This window comes from Narcine bancroftii, chromosome 3 (assembly GCF_036971445.1).
Source record: "Narcine bancroftii isolate sNarBan1 chromosome 3, sNarBan1.hap1, whole genome shotgun sequence".
Lineage (NCBI taxonomy): Eukaryota > Metazoa > Chordata > Chondrichthyes > Torpediniformes > Narcinidae > Narcine > Narcine bancroftii.
In genome coordinates, this window is record NC_091471.1 from 143,546,828 (window position 1) to 143,570,416 (window position 23,589).

Sequence of the window (23,589 nt, forward strand, 5' to 3'; positions counted from 1 at the left end):
AAAATGTAACACTTCACACTTATCTGTATTAAATTCCATCAGCCATTTCTCAGCCCACACCTCCAGCCTTCCTAAATCACCTTTTAATCTATGGTAATCTTCCTCACTGTCCACAACACCACCAATCTTTGTATCATCCGCAAACTTGCTTATCCAATTCTCCACCCCTACTTCCAGATCGTTAATATATATAACAAACAATAGTGGACCCAGGACCGATCCCTGAGGAACTCCACTCGTCACCGGCCTCCAATTGGACAAACAATTTTCCACCACTACTCTCGGACACCTCCCATCCAACCATTGCTGAATCCATTGCACTACCTCCTTATTTATACCTAATGCCACCACCTTTTTTCCTAATCTCCTGTGGGGAACTTTGTCAAAAGCTTTACTAAAGTCTAAACAGACAAAATCCACAGCTTTCCCTTCATCAACCTTTTTTGTAACCCTTCGAAAAACTCAATCAGGTTTGTCAAGCATGATCTACCCCTGACAAAACCATGCTGATTACTCCCTATCAATCCCTGTACCTCCAAATATTTGTAAATACCATCCCTCAGAACACTTTCCATCAACTTACCCACCACAGACGTCAGACTCACGGGCCTATAATTCCCAGGTTTACATTTGGACCCTTTCTTAAACAGCGGAACCAGATACGCCACCCTCCAATCCTTTGACACTACCCCCGTGACTAGTGACATCCTAAATATCTCTGTTAATGGCCCCACTATCTGTCCATAAGCCTCCCTGAGTGTCCTGGGGAATATTTTGTCCGGTTCCGGAGATTTATCCACCTTTATCTTTTTCAACACAGCCATCACTACCTCCTCGGTTATCCTTATATGCTTCATGACCTCCCCACTATTTTTCTTTACTTCAACTGGTTCAATATTTTTTTCCCTAGTGAATACCGAGGCAAAGAAATCATTCAAAATTTCCCCCATTTCCTCTGACTTCTCACACAGCCTACCTTCACTATCTACAAGGGGTCCAATTTTATCCCTCACTAATCTTTTACTTTTAATGCACCTATAGAAACCCTTTGGATTTATTTTTACTCTGTCTGCCAAAGCCTCTTCGTGCCTTTTTTTGGCCTTTCTAATTTCTTTCTTAAGATTCCTTCTATACTCCTTGTAGTCCTCCTTCAAACTCTCAGCTCCCTGCTCTTTATACCTCTTGTACACCTCCCTTTTTCTCCTAACCAAATTTCTAATATTCCTCAAAAACCAAGCCTCCCTATGACTTCCAGCCTTTCCTTTGATCCTCACTGGGACATATCTACTCTGTACCCGCAAAATTTCTTTTTTTAATATCCTCCATTTTTCATTTACATCCTTACCTGAAAATATCCTGTCTCACTCAATACTCCCCAAATCCCTTCTTATTCCTTCGAAATTTGCTCTTCTCCAATCCAGAGCCTCAACTTTAGGCCCCTCCTTGCTCTTCCCTAAAATTACCCGAAAACTAACAGAGTTATGATCACTAGACCCAATTTGTTCTCCAACATTAATGTCCGATACCTGACCTAGCTCATTCCCTAACAGGAGATCTAGTATTACACCGTCCCGAGTCGGTTCTTCTACTAATTGATTTAGAAAACAATCTTGAACACATTTAACGAACTCTAGCCCATCCAGCCCTCTAACTGTATGGGTATCTCAATCAATGTGAGGGAAGTTAAAATTTCCCATGATCACTACCTTTTGATTCTCACACATAAACGTTATCTCCCTACAAATTTGTTCCTCTAATTTTCTTGGCCCATTTGGTGGTCTGTAATACACTCCTATTAGCACCCTCATGCCTCCTTCACCCCTCAATTCCACCCAAACAGCCTCACTGGACGATCCCTCCAGACCATCCTACCCTTCCTATAGCCAGGTCTCACTAATTGCCATAATATCATGACCCCAAGTATCTGTCCATGCTCTAAGCTCATCTACCTTGTTCACTATGCTTCTTGCATTAAAATATATGCATTTCAGAGAATGACCCTCATCTATATTCTCTTTTCTACCTTTTACCCTAATCTCCATCCTACCTTTGTTATCGTTATTATTCCTATCTAGGTGGCCATGCTCCCTTGACACTGCACTCACACTCTGTTCCCCACCCCCCTGCCAAACTAGTTTAAACCTTCTAGTTTTAAATATTTAATCTAGTTTTAAATATTCTAGTTTAATTTTATTAAGCAAAAAAGATGAAGAATATTTACATGGACAGATTTCCAAAAAATGTTTCAGAACAGATACAAAACTATAGCAAGATTCTATCTGTTATTTTGTTCTCCATGAAATATTTTTTGGCACAAGTACTTGAAGCGTCTGATCACCAACTTAAAATAAAATAAAATTGTTGAATTACATATACTTAATTTTAATCAAAAATTACAATATTGTTTGAGCAAACATGGCAATGAAGTAGGAGAAATACCTTTATTAGCATATCTTCATGTTGCTTATTTGATGAGTCAAAAGGTTGCTTGCAAAGGTTTTCTACCTCAATAAAGAGCTTTTTAAAGCCATTGATTTGAAGCAAGCAAACTTGCAAATTTAACTTGAACCTAAAGGGGTAAAGAATAACAATAAAGGAACTGGTCAGCCTCTAAATTCTAAGATAAAAACAAAATTCTGTGAGAAGTGAAACAGTCAATGTTTCAGGTCAAAGACCCTTTGGAAAGGGGATAAGCAAAAGGTAGTGGGGAAGAGGTAAATGTCTTTGATTGGGTACAAGGATAACCTTAGAAATAAACTGGAAACAATACCATCTCGTCAATGAAAGAACAGGAGCAGTTAAAGAGCAAGAGTAAAAATTAATTTTGGATTAGCAAAAAGGTGAGTAGGAACACATGCCCGGCAGGTAATGCTGAGTATGTCCTTCACTCTGAGGAGAAAACAAGCAGAGGCAATATTATAAATGGACCACTGATACAGAAGTAAATCAAGTTGCTTGATGTTAAAGAATTCAATATTGAACATTGGCTGAGGTTGCTTGTTTTATGTATTTTCTTTCCTACTCATCTTGTTTCACGAGATGTGAGCTACCTTTTATAAAGACTGGACACATTCCTTCACCTCCCCCCCCCCCCCCCCACCCCACCCCCCGCTCCTCCTATCAGGGTGAAGAGTTAAGTGTGAAAACATGCACCAACAGGCTTAATGTCAGTTTCTTCCCAGAAGCCATGAGGCTCTTGAATTAACCCCACAGCAGTATTATCATGCTGTCCTTCCTTTTCATTGCAATGCTATACTCTGTAAATTGTGTTTTATTTTGTATACAGCTGTACAAATATTAGAGATAACTTGTCAATGTGTTTGCAGAAGTTTGTGGCTGACAAGTCCGATGCGGGACAGGCAGACACGGTTGCAGCGGTTGCAGGGGAAAATTGGTTGGTTGGGGTTGGGTGTTGGGTTTTTCCTCCTTTGTCTTTTGTCAGTGAGGTGGGCTCTGCAGTCTTCTTCAAAGGAGGTTGCTGCCCGCCGAACTGTGAGGTGCCAAGATGTACGGTTTGAGGCGATATCAGCCCACTGGCGGTGGTCAATGTGGCAGGAACCAAGAGATTTCTTTCGACAGTCCTTGTACCTTTTCTTTGGTGCACCTCTGTCACGGTGGCCAGTGGAGAGCTCGCCATATAACACGATCTTGGGAAGGCGATGGTCCTCCATTCTGGAGACGTGACCCACCCAGCTCAGCTGGATCTTCAGCAGCGTGGACTCGATGCTGTCGGCCTCTACCATCTCGAGTACTTCGATGTTAGGGATGAAGTCGCTCCAATGAATGTTGAGGATGGAGCGGAGACAACGCTGGTGGAAGCGTTCTAGGAGCCGTAGGTGATGCCGGTAGAGGACCCATGCTTCGGAGCCGAACAGGAGTGTGGGTATGACAACGGCTCTGTATACGCTTATCTTTGTGAGTATTTTCAGTTGGTTGTTTTTCCAGACTCTTTTGTGTAGTCTTCTAAAGGCGCTATTTGCCTTGGCGAGTCTGTTGTCTATCTCGTTGTCGATCCTTGCATCTGATGAAATGGTGCAGCCGAGATAGGTAAACTGCTTGACCGTTTTGAGTTTTGTGTGCCCGATGGAGATGTAGGGGGGCTGGTAGTCATGGTGGGGAGCTGGCTGATGGAGGACCTCAGTTTTCTTCAGGCTGACTTCCAGGCCAAACATTTTGGCAGTTTCCGCAAAACAGGACGTCAAGCGCTGAAGAGCTGGCTCTGAATGGGCAACTAAAGCTTTTTAGCGACAAATAAATGTTAACTTTAAAAATGTACAAAAATTTAAACAAAATTCGTCTTGGACTGGCAAAAGATCTGTCTGCACTATGACAAAAAAAAAATTATTGCACAGACAACAATTGTGAACATTTATCTGCCCTTTTGCAAGCTAATTTATACTATAGTAGATGCATCTTGCATAGCTGTGAGGGTGCAGCAAGCAAAGATTCTGGCAAGTCTACATATTGTTCTCTCAACATCAAATACATGAAGCAACATGTTCAGCGAAGTATTAAGGTTAAAAATATGCAAAGCATAGCAGGAATGAAAGGATTTCAATGGAGGCAATTTAAAAGTAGGCAAATTTTCAACATCTTCACCTCCACTCAGACCATCGCCGAGGCTATACGCTCAGACCATCGCCGAGGCTATACGCTCAGACCATCGCCGAGGCTATACGCTCAGACCATCGCCGAGGCTATACGCTCAGACCATCGCCGAGGCTATACGCTCAGACCATCGCCGAGGCTATACGCTCAGACCATCGCCGAGGCTATACGCTCAGACCATCGCCGAGGCTATACGCTCAGACCATCGCCGAGGCTATACGCTCAGACCATCGCCGAGGCTATACGCTCAGACCATCGCCGAGGCTATACGCTCAGACCATCGCCGAGGCTATACGCTCAGACCATCGCCGAGGCTATACGCTCAGACCATCGCCGAGGCTATACGCTCAGACCATCGCCGAGGCTATACGCTCAGACCATCGCCGAGGCTATACGCTCAGACCATCGCCGAGGCTATACGCTCAGACCATCGCCGAGGCTATACGCTCAGACCATCGCCGAGGCTATACGCTCAGACCATCGCCGAGGCTATACGCTCAGACCATCGCCGAGGCTATACGCTCAGACCATCGCCGAGGCTATACGCTCAGACCATCGCCGAGGCTATACGCTCAGACCATCGCCGAGGCTATACGCTCAGACCATCGCCGAGGCTATACGCTCAGACCATCGCCGAGGCTATACGCTCAGACCATCGCCGAGGCTATACGCTCAGACCATCGCCGAGGCTATACGCTCAGACCATCGCCGAGGCTATACGCTCAGACCATCGCCGAGGCTATACGCTCAGACCATCGCCGAGGCTATACGCTCAGACCATCGCCGAGGCTATACGCTCAGACCATCGCCGAGGCTATACGCTCAGACCATCGCCGAGGCTATACGCTCAGACCATCGCCGAGGCTATACGCTCAGACCATCGCCGAGGCTATACGCTCAGACCATCGCCGAGGCTATACGCTCAGACCATCGCCGAGGCTATACGCTCAGACCATCGCCGAGGCTATACGCTCAGACCATCGCCGAGGCTATACGCTCAGACCATCGCCGAGGCTATACGCTCAGACCATCGCCGAGGCTATACGCTCAGACCATCGCCGAGGCTATACGCTCAGACCATCGCCGAGGCTATACGCTCAGACCATCGCCGAGGCTATACGCTCAGACCATCGCCGAGGCTATACGCTCAGACCATCGCCGAGGCTATACGCTCAGACCATCGCCGAGGCTATACGCTCAGACCATCGCCGAGGCTATACGCTCAGACCATCGCCGAGGCTATACGCTCAGACCATCGCCGAGGCTATACGCTCAGACCATCGCCGAGGCTATACGCTCAGACCATCGCCGAGGCTATACGCTCAGACCATCGCCGAGGCTATACGCTCAGACCATCGCCGAGGCTATACGCTCAGACCATCGCCGAGGCTATACGCTCAGACCATCGCCGAGGCTATACGCTCAGACCATCGCCGAGGCTATACGCTCAGACCATCGCCGAGGCTATACGCTCAGACCATCGCCGAGGCTATACGCTCAGACCATCGCCGAGGCTATACGCTCAGACCATCGCCGAGGCTATACGCTCAGACCATCGCCGAGGCTATACGCTCAGACCATCGCCGAGGCTATACGCTCAGACCATCGCCGAGGCTATACGCTCAGACCATCGCCGAGGCTATACGCTCAGACCATCGCCGAGGCTATACGCTCAGACCATCGCCGAGGCTATACGCTCAGACCATCGCCGAGGCTATACGCTCAGACCATCGCCGAGGCTATTCTAGTCGAGTTTACGATGAGAGGCTGAGGGACAATGCTCCTATCCATATTGATGGGCCAAAGGTGAAAAAGGCTCAAGTTCCTGGAAATCTCTATTACAGGATACCCTTCCTGGAGCCAGCACACCAGACCAACCAAGGTGTTTGCAGTCTGAGGAGATTTGGCATGTTGTCAACTACTCCAAAATTTTTATAGCCACACTGTGGAAAGTACACAGAATTAACATTTGTGAATTGGACTGCCCAGAAATGCAGAAGGCTCCAGAATATAACAGACATAGTCAGGTCCACCAAAGGCATCAACCTCCTATCCACTCAAAGAATCACTGTTAGACGCTGCCTCAAGAAGGCAGCAACATCATGAAGGACCCCCATCACAACTTTGCGGTGCTACCTTTGGACAGAAGCCAGAGGTCCAGTACCTCTCGGTTCCAGATAGTTTCTTTCCAACAGCTATCATGCTCTTGAACCTCATCTTATTTCACTAATCAGGAACTGCTCCAACACCACAAAAGGATTGTCTGCACTATTACCAATTCACTTTTATTTTGGACAAGGATAACTGTAGATTTCTATTTAGTGTTTTTAATTCAATTAAATATACAGTGCTACTGCAGGTATCTCTGTCTTTTTTTTTGAGTAAAGTACCTGCTCAGCCTCACTGCAAGAATTTTGGTACATCCATTGCACAAGCATATAAGAAACTCATTACCATGGCAATATATAGTTTGAATGTCAAGATTTCAAGCTGATTAAAGATCAAAAGCATACTTTGGATCTTTCTGAGCAGAAACATGTTTGATCTTCATTATTTCATGAACTCTGCTCTCCACATTCTCCTCACCAATGGTCACCGAGGTTCTTAAAATCTAAATGTGAAACAATTAATGGAGACATTATTCAGCACAAAGCAATGAAAAAATACTAATTGATAAACATTTTTATAATAATGGATGATAAAAGGTGCAATTATTATTATTTTTAAAAATTCTTTCATTTGTTCCTTTTCAAAGAGAATTTACTACACCTAACAAACAAAAATCCCAGAAATATAACAGAAACATTAAAATTACACCATATTGTCAACTAAAATATCTTGATTTTTCTTTTCATATTATTTGCTCAAGATATATTAATATTTGGTCTCGAACAATTCTATTCCCAGTGAAAGTTTGATATGAAAGGATTATTATAGACAGAATAACTTTCTCAAACTTTAATATACTGAAATCAAATATTTAAAGAGCAATATTCTGCTCATCCACTTCTCAGTTTCCCTGTCTTGCTATAATCATAACTGTGCTCAGAATAGCGGTCCATTTTAAAGACAGAATTTTTTTTTTAAACTTTTAGGTGCTAATTGATCATATTGTGAACCAATTTCTCCTCCACCACCTACCTGTGATCCCATAACTAAACACGTCGCCAAGTTCTTTTGTAGTGAAATGTACATTATGCAAAGTACTTTACCCTGTATTGGTATTTCAGTTGATACAAGAACCATAATCTTCAAATGTTAATATAAATACTAATAAAATTAAATTGTAAAATTAGAAGCAAAGTCAGGGATGGGACAAGATGGGAGGAACAGAAGGAGAACAAAAACCCTGGAAAATACTCATACATCAGATAACTCCAAAACAAATTTGATGTTCTAATGATTATAGTCCAAGGCAGGAAGTCCAAAGCAAAGTTCTATATCAAGCAAATTTTGACGCAAGTAATTTATGATCATATTTAATAAATAGATCATGCAGGCATACACTCGGGTGGCATGGTTAGCGTAGCATTTAGTGCAACGCTATTACAATGCCAATAACTGGGTTTGAATCAGTCGTTATAAGGAGTTTGCACATTATCCTTGTGCCCACCTGGGTGTCCTCCATGTGCTCCAGTTTCCTCCCTTGCTCCAAAGGTATATGCTTAGTAGGTAAATTGGTCACAAGTGTATTTGGGTGACACAGGTGCGTGGGCTAGAAGGGCTTGTTACTGTGCTACATCTCTAAAATTAAATTAAAAGAACCTCACTTACTTCATTTCTTGAAGATTCCAAGGAATATTCTATTGAAAGAAATATTAAAATATATTTTGGTGAATCACGATGCAGTTTAATAGAATACATTGAAGAAACAACATGCAGAAGCATACTAAATAGCAAACAATTCACCCTTCAAGACTGCTCCACTATTCAATACTATCACGACTGATCATAGGACTTCAGCACCTTATTCCTGCATCTGTCCATACCTTTGGATCCCTTTAGCTAGGAGGACGACATACATCTCCGTTTTAAACTGTAATCAGCAACTTTCTTTGACAGGAAGTTCCAATAGTGTACAATTCAGTGAATGTTTCCCCTCATCTCAGTCCAAAACAGTTTATTTGTTGTCCTTAGACTGTGACCCTTAGCTTGAACTTTCTCCAACACCAAGAACCCATTTAAAATCTAAATGTGAAACCCATTTAGTCTTGTCAAAATTTTAAATGTCTCAATGGGATGCCCTCTCAATCCTCTAAATTCCAATAAGTACCACTTTATTCAAGTCTTTCCTGATATACCAGTCCTGCCATCCCAGGAATCTGTCTTGTGAACTAAAGCTGCATCCTCTCAATGTGAAGAATGTCCTTCCTCAGAACAGGAGACCAAAACAGAACTCAATAGTCTCAGTGTGACCTCACCAATGTCCTATACAAATGCAGTAATATCTCCCTAGTTCCTTTTGCCAAAATATCTCCTAATAAAGGCCAACATACCATTTTTCATCATCTGCTGTACCAGCATTCCAACCTGCAATGACTGATGCATCATGACACCCAGGTCTCATTGCAGCTCCCCTTTTCCCTACCGTTCAGATAGTTGGTCTTTCTATTATTACCTCATTTATCGACATTATCCTGCAGCTGCCATCCATTTGCCCATTCTCCAACTCTATCCAAGTCATCCTGCATATTCTTGGAATCGTCCTCATAGCTCATACTGCCACCCAGTTTAATGTAGTCTGCAAATTTAGAGATATTACATACAATTCCTTCATCTTGATCAGTTACTCTCAACACTTTTTTTGGCTATGGCCCCTTTAGGACTCTATTCAAAGTATATGGACACCCCTCCTTGTGAAGCATCAAGTTTTGTTTTTTTGCAACATAAAAATGTTGGTGAGGGGAAAACACTTTTTTTAAAAATTGAAATGTGATGTGGCACCCTGGTGGAGGGAGGGACAGTATCAGGCCCCTGTTGAGAATTGCTGATCTAGATCATTAATATTGTGAATAGCTGGGGTGCCAGAAGTGGTACACCAGTAGAAATTGCCTATCAATCTGAAAAGGACCCATTTATTACCACTCTCTGCTTCCTGCCTGACAATTAGTTTTCTATCCACATCAGTATGTAACCCATGCTCTAATTTTGCACACCAATTTCCTGTGTGGGACTTTATCAAAAGCCCTTTGCAAGTCCAAATATACCATATCCACTAGTTAATCAATGTCCACTCTACTAGTTACATCCTCAAAAATTCTACAAGATTTGTCAAGCACTATTTCCCTTCCCTTCTGTAAATCCACGCTCTCTTGGACAAATTCTGTTATTCTTCTTCAAATGCACAGCAATGACACCTTTAATCTCTAGGGACACCTCATGCACTCTGGAGTGCATACCATATAAAAAATACAAAGCCACCGATTTATCCAACCCAGTTTTACAATAATAATATTTCATTATATTAAAGTATGGATTTAACCAAACTGAAAATTAAACATAAAAAGACAGATTTTGAATTTGTGGAGGCTACAAATCATTCTAGTTGCTGTAAGAGATCAAAATATTTTAACCTCGCACATTTTCAATATCATTATCTACAAATAAAATTCCAGTCCTCGTTTGAAAAGAAATTCAGGCAGATTCAGAACAAGTATGAACCAATCTCTGATTAATGTAATTAGGAAATTTGTTGGTGTCAAAATTGTAATTAGAAACAAGCTATTATATGGCAGTGGTCAAAAATTATGGCAAGTTTAATTGTTTATAAAGGGAACTAGACCATGATTCAATAAAGTAACCTTTGTCACTGTGCATAATATTAGTAATATCCAACCTAGAAGAGAATCAAGACTTTGAGAAAAAAAACACTGGTGGAAATCATTTATCTTTACATGTAAACATGTCTGAAATAAGCAGCATCAAGGCTGATATGAGCACAAGTTAGAAATGAGAAACAAGGACAAATTTAGTTATGTGCATCAAATTATCAGAAGGGTGATCAATTTTAAATAATAGCCTATTTAAAAAGTTTAACAAGTGATCTTGGATTAAATAAACAATGGTTTAAATAGTTAACAATTCCCCTTCTGAAAATGTTAGATTTTCCAGTTATTTTGTACACCAATTATAACAGATGGTAATTAACTGGACAGATTGAATGAGAGAACAAAAAAGTGTTAGAAAATTAAGCCTCCAACATCAATAAAACAAATCAAAATATTCTTTATTCAATAGTTAGTGTAATGCTATTATAGCGCCCCAGGATGGATCCAGCGCTGGCATCAAACCAATATTGACTGTAAGGAGTTGGTCCATTCTCCTGTATAAAACCTACAGGGTTTGTAGGTTAATTTGTATATTTGGGTGGCATGGTTTCATGGCAGAAGGGCCTGCATCTCCAAATTTAAAAAAAAATTAATTATTTTTTAAAATTAAAACCTCAAAAATGAGGTTCAAGGCACTGATTTAGCCAAATACCAGATTTAAATTTAGTGTCCACTTAAAGTCTACGATGGCAAGAGTGGATGATTTGCCCTAAATCACAAATAGTTTCCATCCATACCTACCAATTTTCATAGTTCGCACTGCTCCCTCAACAGTATTAGCACAAATTCGTTGCAGTTCACATCTTCCAGTGATAATTCGTAAAATCCACTTCATACAAGACCTTAGAAAGGAGCTGTATAGGTAATGCCAAATTAAACCAAACATGCCCTGTGAGAAATAAATATAATTTTTTCAACAGCAAGGTAAAAAAAAACTACATCCTAATGAGGAAGATTTACTGCCTCTGATAGATCAACCTTTTATTGCTTCCTTAAACAAATTAAAACCACTTCCAAGTTCACCACAAATCAAACTGCAAAAAAAGCACCAAAGGGGAGAAATCCAAAGGCTACAAAAATGAAGTCCCAACTGTAAAAGGACAATGCCGAAATGCTAACAAATTGTTCAAATAATCCTTTAAAATTAACTTAACAAATAACCCCATTCTGCTTTTCATTGAACAAATTAAAATACCACAAATAAACCAGTTTAAAAAAAAATACATGACCATCATTAGATTTGCAACATTCAAATTTACAAGCAGTTATTTCATTGGTTACTAAAGCAGCTTTAATATTAAAATTCTTCCAGCAGTTCACATTGGAAACAGCACACAAAATGCTGAATACAAAAAATATTTTCTTCAAACCAGTTTTGTGCCTGGCTCGTTGGGTTTTAAATATCTAATCACTATCAATGGTTTCAACCCTCCTCAAGTGAATTAAGTTACAAAGAAAATCAAAATAAATTCCTGCGCTTTGGAACAAAAAAAAGGAGAAAGCCATTTAGTACTATAATGTAGACTCATAATCCATTTCAGTAATAAATGGATCTCCTCCCTCCTCTTTCTCCCTCACCGCCCCCCCCCCCCCACCCCCAATAGAGGGGCAAAATTTTACAGGTCTGAATAGACTATTCACCCCATGTATAAACTAGCAAAAACATTCTTCAGATTAATCATGTTTCAGCTTGGTGCATCCTTTCTTTTCATACCCCCTCCATGTAACCCCTGCTTACTTCCAAGCAGCAAGATCCAGACCCTACCATTTGTATTTTTCATCAACTGTCCTCTAATCCTTAGATCAGTTTAAAACCATACCACAAAGCTAATGACCACAAAGAAAAATGTGTCTTCTATGTACATTGTTTCAGCCCCTCAAATTTGAAATTCTACATTAAATCTCCTCTTAGTCTCCTTCATATTTCACAACAACCTACTGCAGCCCCTTTAACTAGAATTCTATAGTCCGAGCAACATTATCCCAAATCTCCCTTGCACTTTCTCCACTGCTATAATATCCTTCTTGTAGAGGGGTTACCAATGCCATACACATTACTATGCCTGCAGCTCAATGAATGTTCTACACATTCTGAAGAGAAACAAAAGCTGCAGATGGGGTGATGGAAGAATTGCTGGAAGAACTCACCATCCATGAGTAGATATTGTTACGAATTAACAACCTTCTTAATTTTTATTTGTGACTAAAGGGGCCTTGTTAGCACCAAGGAACAGCAATGGAAAATTCACCAGACAATAGTTTAATAAAAACTATTATTTTAAATTTACTATCAATGATGCAACATTTCTTACTTAGCTCTAAACTTCACTCTAAATTTAACACCACTATAGGCAAATGTAAAATGTAAATGTGTGTGTAATTAAAGTCCCACTCTGAAAAGCCATTTTTAAAACTTCAGCATAATTTTAGTCTTGCTTGAAGGTCTCAAATTCTCAGTTCAGAAATAATTATTCTTCTTTGGCTTGGCTTCGCAGACGAAGATTTATGGAGGGGTAATGTCCACGTCAGCTGCAGGCTCGTTTGTGGCTGACAAGTCTGATGTGGGACAGGCAGACACAGTTGCAGCGGTTGCAATGGAAAATTGGTTGGTTGGGGTTGGGTTTTTCCTCCTTTGTCTTTTGTCAGTGAGGTGGGCTCTGCGGTCTTCTTCAAAGGAGGTTGCTGCCCGCCGAACTGTGAGGCGCCAAGATGCACGGTTTGAGGCGAGATCAGCCCACTGGCGGTGGTCAATGTGGCAGGCATCAAGAGATTTCTTTAGGCAGTCCTTGTACCTCTTCTTTGGCACACCTCTGTCATGGTGGCCAGTGGAGAGCTCGCCATATAACACGATCTTGGGAAGGCGATGGACCTCCATTCTGGAGACGTGAGCTGCCCAGTGCAGTTGGATCTTCAGCAGCGTGGATTCGATGCTGTCGGCCTCTGCCATCTCGATTACTTCGATGTAGGGAAGAAGTCGCTCCAATGAATGTTGAGGATGGAGCGGAGACAACGCTGGTGGAAGCATTCTAGGAGCCGTAGGTGATGCCGGTAGAGGACCCATGATTCGGAGCCGAACAGGAGTGTGGGTATGACAACGGCTCTGTATACGCTAATCTTTGTGAGTATTTTCAGTTGGTTGTTTTTCCAGACTCTTTTGTGTAGTCTTCCAAAGGCGCTATTTGCCTTGGCGAGTCTGTTGTCTATCTCATTGTCGATCCTTGCATCCGATGAAATGGTGCAGCCGAGATAGGTAAACTGGTTGACCATTTTGAGTTTTGTGTGCCCGATGGAGATGTGGGGGGGCTGGTAGTCATGGTGGGGAGCTGGCTGATGGAGGACCTCAGTTTTCTTCAGGCTGACTTCCAGGCCAAACATTTTGGCAGTTTCCGCAAAACAGGACGTCAAGCGCTGAAGAGCCGGCTCTGAATGGGCAACTAAAGTGGCATCGTCTGCAAAGAGTAGTTCATGGACAAGTTGCTCTTGTGTCTTGGTGTGAGCTTGCAGTCGCCTCAGATTGAAGAGACTGCCATCCGTGCGGTACCGGATGTAAACAGCGTCTTCATTTTTGAGGTCTTTCATGGCTTGTTTCAGCATTATGCTGAAGAAGATTGAAAAGATAATTATAAAGTGCTTTTAAACATCACATCTTCCAGCCTCTTTACTCAATTATTTTGATGAGATGTCTTGAGAGATTCTTTAAATAGAAGTGATCATCCTTTGAGTCATCAATGTACTTTCAGTGAAAAGGAGAATAGAGTTCCTGTCTTCCCAGGATCAAATCATCTTTTTATTGAAGATTTTGGAATGTTTTCCACATGAAGAATTTGCCATCTTTTCAAAGAGACAGCAAATGTGCACATTTTCTTCATGATGAATTCACAAACCCAGTCAAGGGTTAAACAAAATGGCTATTTTCTTCCACAATGAATTCACGAACCCAGGCATGGGTTAAACGAAGAGGCTATTTTCTTCCACGATGAATTTACAAACCCAGTCAAGGGTTAAAAGAAGAGCCTATACAAAAATGGCCTCTTTTTCCAAAGATACAGCAAAGTGGTCTTCCCGATTTCAAAAGCTACTTATTCTGTGTTCTCCTTTTTTCCCCCAGGAGTAACACACAAGTCACTGTAATTCAACCCTGTCTTTCACAAGTTTTCAACCTCTGTGTGTCAAAGGGTTTTTGACTTCTGTACTCTCCAAACTGAACTCTTTTTCTCTCATTTCGATAATATATTTCCATCCTATTTCTCATGTCACATGGTATGACACCATTTCTGTCTTTGAAGCTCACAAGGTCTTCTGACAAGAATGTGCTAGAAGCATCCAAGTCCATTTTTATCTCCAAGCAGTCCACTTTCCTCAGAACTAAAATTTCCGTGCGTTTTTACAGATGCTTCAATATCTCAAGAACCATCATAAATCCTTTTAATCTTCTTGACCAACTTCAATCAGCATCCATTTTCATCTCAAAGAAACATGTGTTTAAAGTGCTAATGTGTTGTCTTTGTGTACCGGTAACCATCCAAACTATCTTATAAAACCATATCTAAATAAAATATAGTCAATTAAGTTTGACTTAAATATGTTTTATGTGTGATATTTTAGATTTGATAACTTTTTTTTAACTAGTATTTTTATTTGTTTTTTTTTGTTTGTGAGTGTTTTTTTATATATATTACTAACTTTATTAATTCTTCGCTCTTTATTTTGGGGGGAAGGGTGGGGTTTTTTTTAAAATATATATAGATTTTTTTTTTAAAGTGGCCGTATATATGGGGGGGTTAGACTGACTTAAGTTAGGTCATTAATGCTGTGTTGTAAAAATTACTTTATTTTTCTTTTTCTTTAAATGTAATTTTTTTGTTTTATTCATGTGATAAAATCTTTAAATAAAGTTTTAGATAAAATATAGTTCCAACATTAAATGAAGGATTCATATTAACAGATCCGTTACAATACAAATTAAACAACATTTTGGCTCTAAACCCTTTGCACAGTTCTTTCTGGTATATTGTCCTCAGGGAATTAAAACAAGAATCCTTTTTGCTGTGAACTACTAATCCTGCCACTACAGAGATTTGTAGATGTGCATTCAGCTTTCTCTGCACTTCTCAGCATCCTATTGATTATGCATTCTCTACTCTGGTCTGTCCTGATGCAGGGTTGTGACTAAAAATGTCAATATACAACTTCTGGCTCCATAAATACTGCTTGACCAGTTGAGTTATCCCAGCATTGTTTTTATTGTTCCCAAATCCCTCATCTCTTCTGAGAAAATATCTTCACCCAGAAGACTTCTGAGACTCAATTGCTGAGCAAGTTCAATAACCAATGTATTTTTCTAAATGGCAGAAATCAAGGGATACGAGATTAGAGAGCAAAGTGGTGTACAAGTAAATGATTTACCATGATTTTAGTTAATGGCAGAGCATGCACAAGGGGGTGAATAGTCTACAGGTTTGTGTCTACTTAAAATGTATCCTTTTCAATTCTGCAGACTGAATTTCTTTTGCTTCTTTCATCCTCACCTAACCATTCCATTGATATATTCCTGTAGCTTTGAACATCCCTGCCTTCAACCTTGAGCAATTTTGATATCAACTAAAGAAGAGCTGGAAGGACTCTGGCTGGATCCAGCAGCATCCATGGAGAAAAACAGACAGTCAACATTTCAGGTCAGGACCCTTCTCCAATTTTGGCATCAAATTTCTGAAAGGGAATTCCTAAATTCTAATCCAAATCACTCAAGTATAGCACAAGAAGCACAATGCCTTATACCAACCCTATTCCTGTTATGACAAATTCATCACTAAAATTCCCTTTCACCTTTGCTTTTTGTGCCATCAATTCTTAACACAACTTGCCAATTTTCCTTGGACTTCTCATTTCTTGTTCAACTATCCTGTCCTAAAATTAAGGCATCAAGTGCTTTACCTTTGTTATCGGATTTAAAAATTTGAATTCAGAATTCATGCTACCATCAATAAACCCATGCCTCTCTAGGCAACCCTTTAGATTTTTTTTAATAGTTTGTACGCTACAACCATCAGGCTGCCTGGCCTAGGTTACTTGTTTAAAATAGGGAGAAGGGATAGAACAAGATGATATCAGATGCCTTCCAGCATCACATCTGTAACCAGAGTGCTGCAAGATTATAGTCAGCATCCAGCTATTCCCTTCCTTGCATCTTTTGAGAGTGTGGGTGTTATTTTATCTGGGCCTGGTAATTTATTCATGACTAAAAGATTCTACACCACCAAATAAATCAACTACGATTTACAACTCTAAAATGTCCTTTATGTCAATATCTGTATAATCCCCATTCCTAATGATGTTTTCATTCTTAAGCTAGACAGATCAACTGCATTCAACAAGTTCTCACAATCAGCTCCGAGCTTCAGAATGACCACTTGCATCATTCTGTCCGTTTGTCTCCAACTTATCACTAACAATCCTTTTGTTCCCTTACTCACTCCACATTAGTCTTCCCTACAACTTAGCTTCAATAAAAGAACTGAAGTTGCTGTTTCTCAGTCCAAAGATACTTGTTATTTCCCCTATAGTATGGCAACTTCCTTGCACATCACGTCACTATCCTGCTACTTCAAGCAGCAATATTCTATCCATGTTGCCAATGTTGTCATAGGCTTCTTCTTTTTTCTTTGGCTTGGCTTCGCGGACAAAGATTTATGGAGGGGTAATGTCCACGTCAGCTGCAGGCTCGTTTGTGGCTGACAAGTCCGATGCGGGACAGGCAGACACGGTTGCAAGGGAAAATTGGTTGGTTGGGGTTGGGTGTTGGGTTTTTCCTCTTCAGGTCGGTGGCTGTCAGCCTTGTCTAGCATGGTTCTGATGTTTCAGCATGTTAGCTTGAGTTTGTGAGCATCTTTTGAGAGGGAGGATGTGGAGGGGAAGGACGTGGACATGTCCTCGGGCCTGCGCAAAGGAGCTTTTAGGTGGAGTGCAGTGAGCGCAGTACTGGCCCCACCCTTTACACCCATGGTTCGTGTGCCGTGGCCAAGCAAGCTGGGACGTGGCAGCGAGGTCCTTGGGTCGTAGGCTAAAGCAAATTACACAATACTTCAAATCTCTGATGAAAGCAACTGCTTGCAAAGATGGCTGGCCCCACATACATATCATTCCAATGTGGTCAGACCCCATGGTTGAATGCAGTAATAAAATAATTGAAATGAAAACTATGAATAGTTTTAAATGGGATAAGATTCAAAGTTATCTTATTAAGAAAATATCCTGGATGAAGCGGCGGAATGATGGGTCAGTAAGTTTGCGGATGACACAAAGGTTGAAAGAGTTGTGGATGGTTACAAAAGGATATAGACAGATACACAGTTAGGCAGAAAAGTGACAGATGGATTTCAGGATTAATGGTCAGTTACTTAAGAGTGCAGATGAACAGAGGAACCTTGGAGTCCAAATACATACATTCCTCAAGGTAATCACACAGGTTGATAGGATAGTTAAGGAGGCCTATGGGATGCTGGGATTCATTAATAGGATTGAATTCAGGAATAGAGAGGTCATGTTGCAACTCTACAAATCTCTGGTGAGACTACACTTAGAATTTTGTGTTCAGTTCTGGTCACGTCATTACAGAAAGAATGTGAAAGCTAGGAAGCTATGGAGAAGGTGCAGTGGAGATTTACTGGGATGTTTTCTGGATTGTAAAACAAGTCTTATGTGGCAATGTTAGCAGAGCTTGGACTTTTCCCTTTGGAATGTAGAAGGATGAGAGGAGACTTGATAGATGTCTACAAGATTATGAGAAGCACAGATAAGGTGGACAGCCGGAGCAGGAGCAGCCAACACCAGAGGACACATGTACAAAGTTAAGGGAGGGAATGTTAGGAGAGAGATCAGGAGTAAAGTGCTTTTTTAAATAAAAACATAGTTGTGGGTGCCTAGAATGCCTTGCCAGGGATGGTGGTAGAGGCTGAAACATTGGGGGTATTTAAGAGACTCTTAGATACATGGATGAAAGAAAAATAGAGGGTTGCGAAGTAGGGAGGGTTTAGTATATTTTTTTTAAAGAAAGGAATACATAGGTTGGCACAATATCAATGGCTGAATGGGCCTGTACTGTGCTGTATTGTTCTATGTTCTAAAACAACAGCAAGCATGTGTCCCGGTGTATTAATACTGAAACAAGTCAGTCTTCTGAAAGACCAGATTTATAGATTAGGCTGTGGATTGGAGGATCATTAAAAGAGCACTGGATGATGGGAGCTTGAATTAAAATAAATTAGATAGACTGCATCTATTTTCCCCCTCAAGCAAAAGCTGAGAGGTGACATGTCGGAAGTATATAACATTAAGAGGCATAGATAGGGTATATAACCAGAATCTGCTTCCCATGGACTAAAACTACAGATTTAAGGGGGGGGGGGGGGGGGGGGGGGGAATCAGAGAAATTTTTCCACACAGTATACTGCTTGTATCTGAAATGAGCTGGTAGAGACAAGAGCAGTAACAGCATTTAAGAGGCATCCACATAGATACTTGAATAAAAAAGGCACAGAGGAAAAGGGAAATAATGCAGGAAAGTGGGATACTGAATGGGCCTCTCACTAATAAAAAGCAGGCAACTCACAGAGCTCAAGATAATTGACTAAGAAACTTTTAAGTAATTTTAAATACTTAAGTCATAGCCAAATATATTGCACTTTATCCAAGGGATAACCAACCAAATTGTTTATTTTTAAATAACAAAAGTAGCATTTATATATTAGTATTAACCAACAATAATACTGCTTTTCCCCTTTAGTTCCAAACGCCTTAGTTACTATTCAATTTCAGTTAACAGGAAGAAAAAATGAATTTAAACAATACAGCAATATATAGTAAATTCATCTTCTACTCTACCACAAAACAGTAAAATACACTTTTTTTACTTACATGTTGTATACCATCTAAATGGCAATTACTCCCTTCATAAAAACAACACGAGACCATTTTACCATTGTGCCAGCTCCGCAGTGAATGTTGGTGAGGCCACATATGCAGAAGGCCACATCGTTCTAGCCCCCTCACTTACAAAAGGATATAGTAGCATTAAAGACAGTCTAATTCTGAGAATGAGGGAACAGCTTTATCAAGAGGAACAAAATAGATTAAGCCCGTATTCTTCGGAGTTTAGAAGGCGGCGTGATCTTTTGAAACATACTAAGGCCATAGAGAAGAATGACGTCGGTGAGGGGTCTCAACCAAGGGAATATTATTTCTACTGAAAGGACTGGTCACTTAAAGTTGAAGCACATGGAAATTTCTTGCAGTGTAGAAAACCTTTAGAATTTTCCGCCAGAGTTGGGACTAGCTCTTTAGAAATATTTTTAAAGTGGAGGGAGATCATTCTCCTTGAAAGATCAAGAAAGCAACAGAAATAGTTAATTTGCTTGGCTTCCCCTTAAAAGCAAATCGCTTATTTTTAATCTGTAATCCATAGTAATACTGGTTCAATTAATTTCATTTTTGGGATTAATTAATTATTCTCACAAAATTTACTCTGCAAAACCAGACAACTCCTCCTTATATGCGATGTTGAGAACAGTTCAGAGACGACCTAATCTTTGGTTTCCGAATTAATTCAGAATTTATGAAACACCAGAGTGCGGTTCTCCCATTGATCGAGATTTCGCTGATTAAAGTTTTCAGGGGTCAGGTTTGGAAGTTAACTTTCAAGCTCGAATAATCATTCTTTTGTAACAGGAATTGCACTTATCGCCAACTAGTTGTGACAACCGACTTAGAATTATTCTCACACCAGATGCATTAACATTTAATCAGAGGAATTGCATATAAAAAAAGGACCCGTTTCAAAAATTCCAATCGTCTAGGCCAGGGCACGTAACCGATGTAAGAGGTCCAGGATGAAGCTGCTTAATTTAAACAAGCGATGTTCCGAAAACTCTGTCCACGACGGGTGCAATTCAGTGGAGGTGAGGGAGGAGGAGGAGGAGGTAACAGCGCAACAAGTTCGCACTCCACTCCGGTTCCTGCAACAGGCCGAGAACTGGTTCCACTGCAGCAAACCATGGGCTTAACCCGCTCTATAATAGCTCAGAGGAGGATCAGGCAGCCTGATCCCCTTTTACTCACAGGCCAAGGTCTTCGATCAACTTTCTCAGCAGCTCAAGCTTCTCTTCAATCAATCTCCGTCACCAGGCCAACAGCGACCGGAAACACGTCACGAGCAGCTGCCGCGCACACTCGGAAGGGAGCACGTGGCCGAGGACAAGGAGGGAGTTGATGTTGTCTTGAGAGCTGTGCTAATCCTTGGCACTTCAGTCGGTTTATATCGTATTAGCTGTGGTATTTTTACTGGGAGAGTGTACGGGACCTGATAAAGAGGTTAAAATAAGGGCTTCAAATGTGGCAGTCTCAGGAGAAGTCCACAGACTATGACTTCAGGTCTTTGAGGCCTGGGCTCTGTTTTTCAGGCAGTTAGGGCCTAAAGTAATCGGATGGGTTGCTCCTCGGTCGGACCAGGACCAATATCCTTGCCGGGGTACTTTCTAGGGCTTTTAGGGGGAGTTGACGCAGTTTATCAGGAGAATGGGAGTTGAGAAAGGGGTTAGAAATTGACTAAGTGAAATAAATAGATGGTAGAAACTCAAAACAGTCAACCAGTTTACCTATCTCGGCTGTACCATTTCATCGGATGCAAGGATCGACAGCGAGATAGACAACAGACTCGCCAAGGCAAATAGCGCCTTTGGAAGACTACACAAATGAGTCTGGAAAAACAACCAACTGAAAAACCTCACAAAGATCAGCGTATACAGAGCCGTTGACGTACCCGCACACCTGTTCGGCTCCGAATCGTGGGTCCTTTACCGGCATCACCTACGGCTCCTAGAACGCTTCCACCAGCGTTGTCTCCGCTCCATCCTCAACATTCATTGGAGCGCTTTCATTCCTAACGTCGAAGTACTCGAGAAGGCAGAGGCCGACAGCATCGAATCCACGCTGCTGAAGATCCAACTGTGCTGGGTAGGTCACGTCTCCAGAATGGAGGACCATCGCCTTCCCAAGATCGTGTTCTATGGCGAGCTCTCCACTGGCCACCATGACAGAGGTGCACCAAAGAAGAGGTACAAGGACTGCCTAAAGAAAGCTCTTGGTGCCTGCCACATTGACCACTGCCAGAGGGCTGATATCACCTCAAACCGTGCATCTTGGCGCCTCACAGTTCGGCGGGCAGCAACCTCCTTTGAAGAAGACCGCAGAGCCCACCTCACTGACAAAAGACAAAGGAGGAAAAACCCAACACCTAACCCAACCAACCAATTTTCCCTTGCAACCGCTGCAACCGTGTCTGCCTGTCCGGCATCAGACTTGTCAGCCACAAACGAGCCTGCAGCTGACGTGGACATTACCCCTCCATAAATCTTCGTCTGCGAAGCCAAGCCAAAGAAGAAAGAGAAACAAACTGAAAGCATCAAAGTTCCAAAATAAATTAAAAATGTATAAATAAATGAGCATTTATTGTCAGATACATAATCACAATTACAGATGTACTGAAGTGTGCTTGCTACAAAAGAATGTTAAATACACTAACACAGTAAATGCTAACAGAACCTAAACGTGCTAGACCTCAGCCTCTGTAAGTTCTGCTTGAAGGGAGCATAGAGAAGAGAGTGTGGCTGGGATTATCCTTTGTAATGTCATAGAACCATAGAACATTACAGCACAGAAACAGGCCATTTGGCCCTTCAAATCTGTGCCAAACCATTTTTCTGCCTAATCCCACTCAGTTGCTTTTTTGAGCCAGTGCCTCATGTTGATGTCCAAAGGGGACAGGAGTCCGTAGCCCCTTTCACACATATCTTGAAAGCTGGGTTTTATTCGCCTTCTGAACACTGAAAGAATCGCAAGGTGGTTTTCGATCCAACTCAGGTAGGTAGTCTCAGCGGTGGAGCTTATTTGACTTCCAGAGTCCGCTTTTTATTGGTTTTGTATGAACACGCAAGCCAGCTTCCTAAAACAGGTCACGTCTATGGGAATAGCGGAGTTTTGCAGTATAAAAGGTGCTAGTGTCAATGATGGATTTGGCTATGTTTGCCACTTCTATCGCCTTCTGTATTCCTGGGCACTTGAGTTACTAAACCAGGCCATGATGTAAATTTCCACAATAGACATATGTTTATATTTCAGTCACAACCAGCCCAAAGACCCAATTTAACCTCGAGGTTCCTGTAGAGGTTAAAACCTTGTGTTTATGATGTATGGTTGTTTTATAACATTTTCTTTAAGGATTAATTGTTTTTGTAGAGTTACCATACTATGACATCATATGTCGTAATATCCAAACAGTCCGGGAGTTCTCTCTTCATTCTTGGAATGATCATCATTATTAATCATTTCTTATCATTTTAATTCATTAATATTTGTTTGAAGTTGACAATATGCATGGTTTTACTCATCGTTATGAAGTGCAAATCTATGAAAATTTTTATTTGCTTTTATCAATGAAAAATTAAAACTTTACAGCTGTAATTACGAAGTTTGATTTATTTGGATGAATAGGAAACAATTCGGAATATCGAGGTTCACTTCTCTTGGAAGATGACATGTTCTGAAATTGAGAAATATTACAAGCTGGAAGGTGGTTCTCCCCACCCCCCCCCCCCCCACCCCCAGATTCCCACACCCTTCCTCATCCCAGAGCCACAGAGTCCTGCCATGATCCACAGACTCGACCTTTGTACTCCCGGCTAGCTAAAGAAACCTGAGGGAATGCAAGGACCTACTGCCAGTTCCAGAGCCGAACAACAGCCCCCAATCCAGAAAACAGGGCAAGCACTCTGGTCTGAAGGTGAGGATGAAAGGAATGGTTTTAAGGCCTCTCTCCCCATATGTTCTTTGCAAATGTCTAAGCCGTAGAGAATAAATTGGACGAATATAACGCTGCACTTGCCTTTCAAAGAGAGTTAAGAGTATGCCATGCTCTGCTTCAGAGTGTTCTCCATTAAAACCATCAACAGGTCTTCGGCCCCAAAAGAAATCTAAGACTTACTTTCTCACGTCTGACAATGCATTACAATTAGAGGGCTTATCAATCCACTGGATAGGATGCACAATCCTCAGGTAAAGAAAGAGGTGGTGGTGTTTACTTTCCAATGGTGTTCAAATGTGT

General features: G+C 41.4%; 1 protein-coding gene across 3 annotated transcripts in view; it reads right to left on the minus strand.

The window, feature by feature from the left end:
* elmod2 (ELMO/CED-12 domain containing 2) overlaps positions 1 to 20,638 on the minus strand; it is a 47,532-nt gene extending 26,894 nt beyond the window's left edge. Inside the window, exons 1-5 of one of the 3 annotated variants that reach the window (XM_069925315.1) lie at positions 20,550 to 20,638; positions 11,178 to 11,325; positions 8,383 to 8,411; positions 7,122 to 7,219; positions 2,440 to 2,569 (exon numbers count right to left, since the gene is read on the minus strand). In XM_069925315.1, coding sequence (XP_069781416.1) covers positions 2,440 to 2,569; positions 7,122 to 7,219; positions 8,383 to 8,411; positions 11,178 to 11,322 — 402 coding nt within the window. In that variant the 5' untranslated portion in view covers positions 11,323 to 11,325; positions 20,550 to 20,638. Of the gene's footprint in view, positions 1 to 2,439; positions 2,570 to 7,121; positions 7,220 to 8,382; positions 8,412 to 11,177; positions 11,326 to 19,349; positions 19,468 to 20,549 lie in introns of those variants that run through there. The other 2 variants (XM_069925316.1, XM_069925314.1) reach the window with 2 other exon arrangements.
* Between the last annotated feature and the right edge of the window lie 2,951 nt (positions 20,639 to 23,589).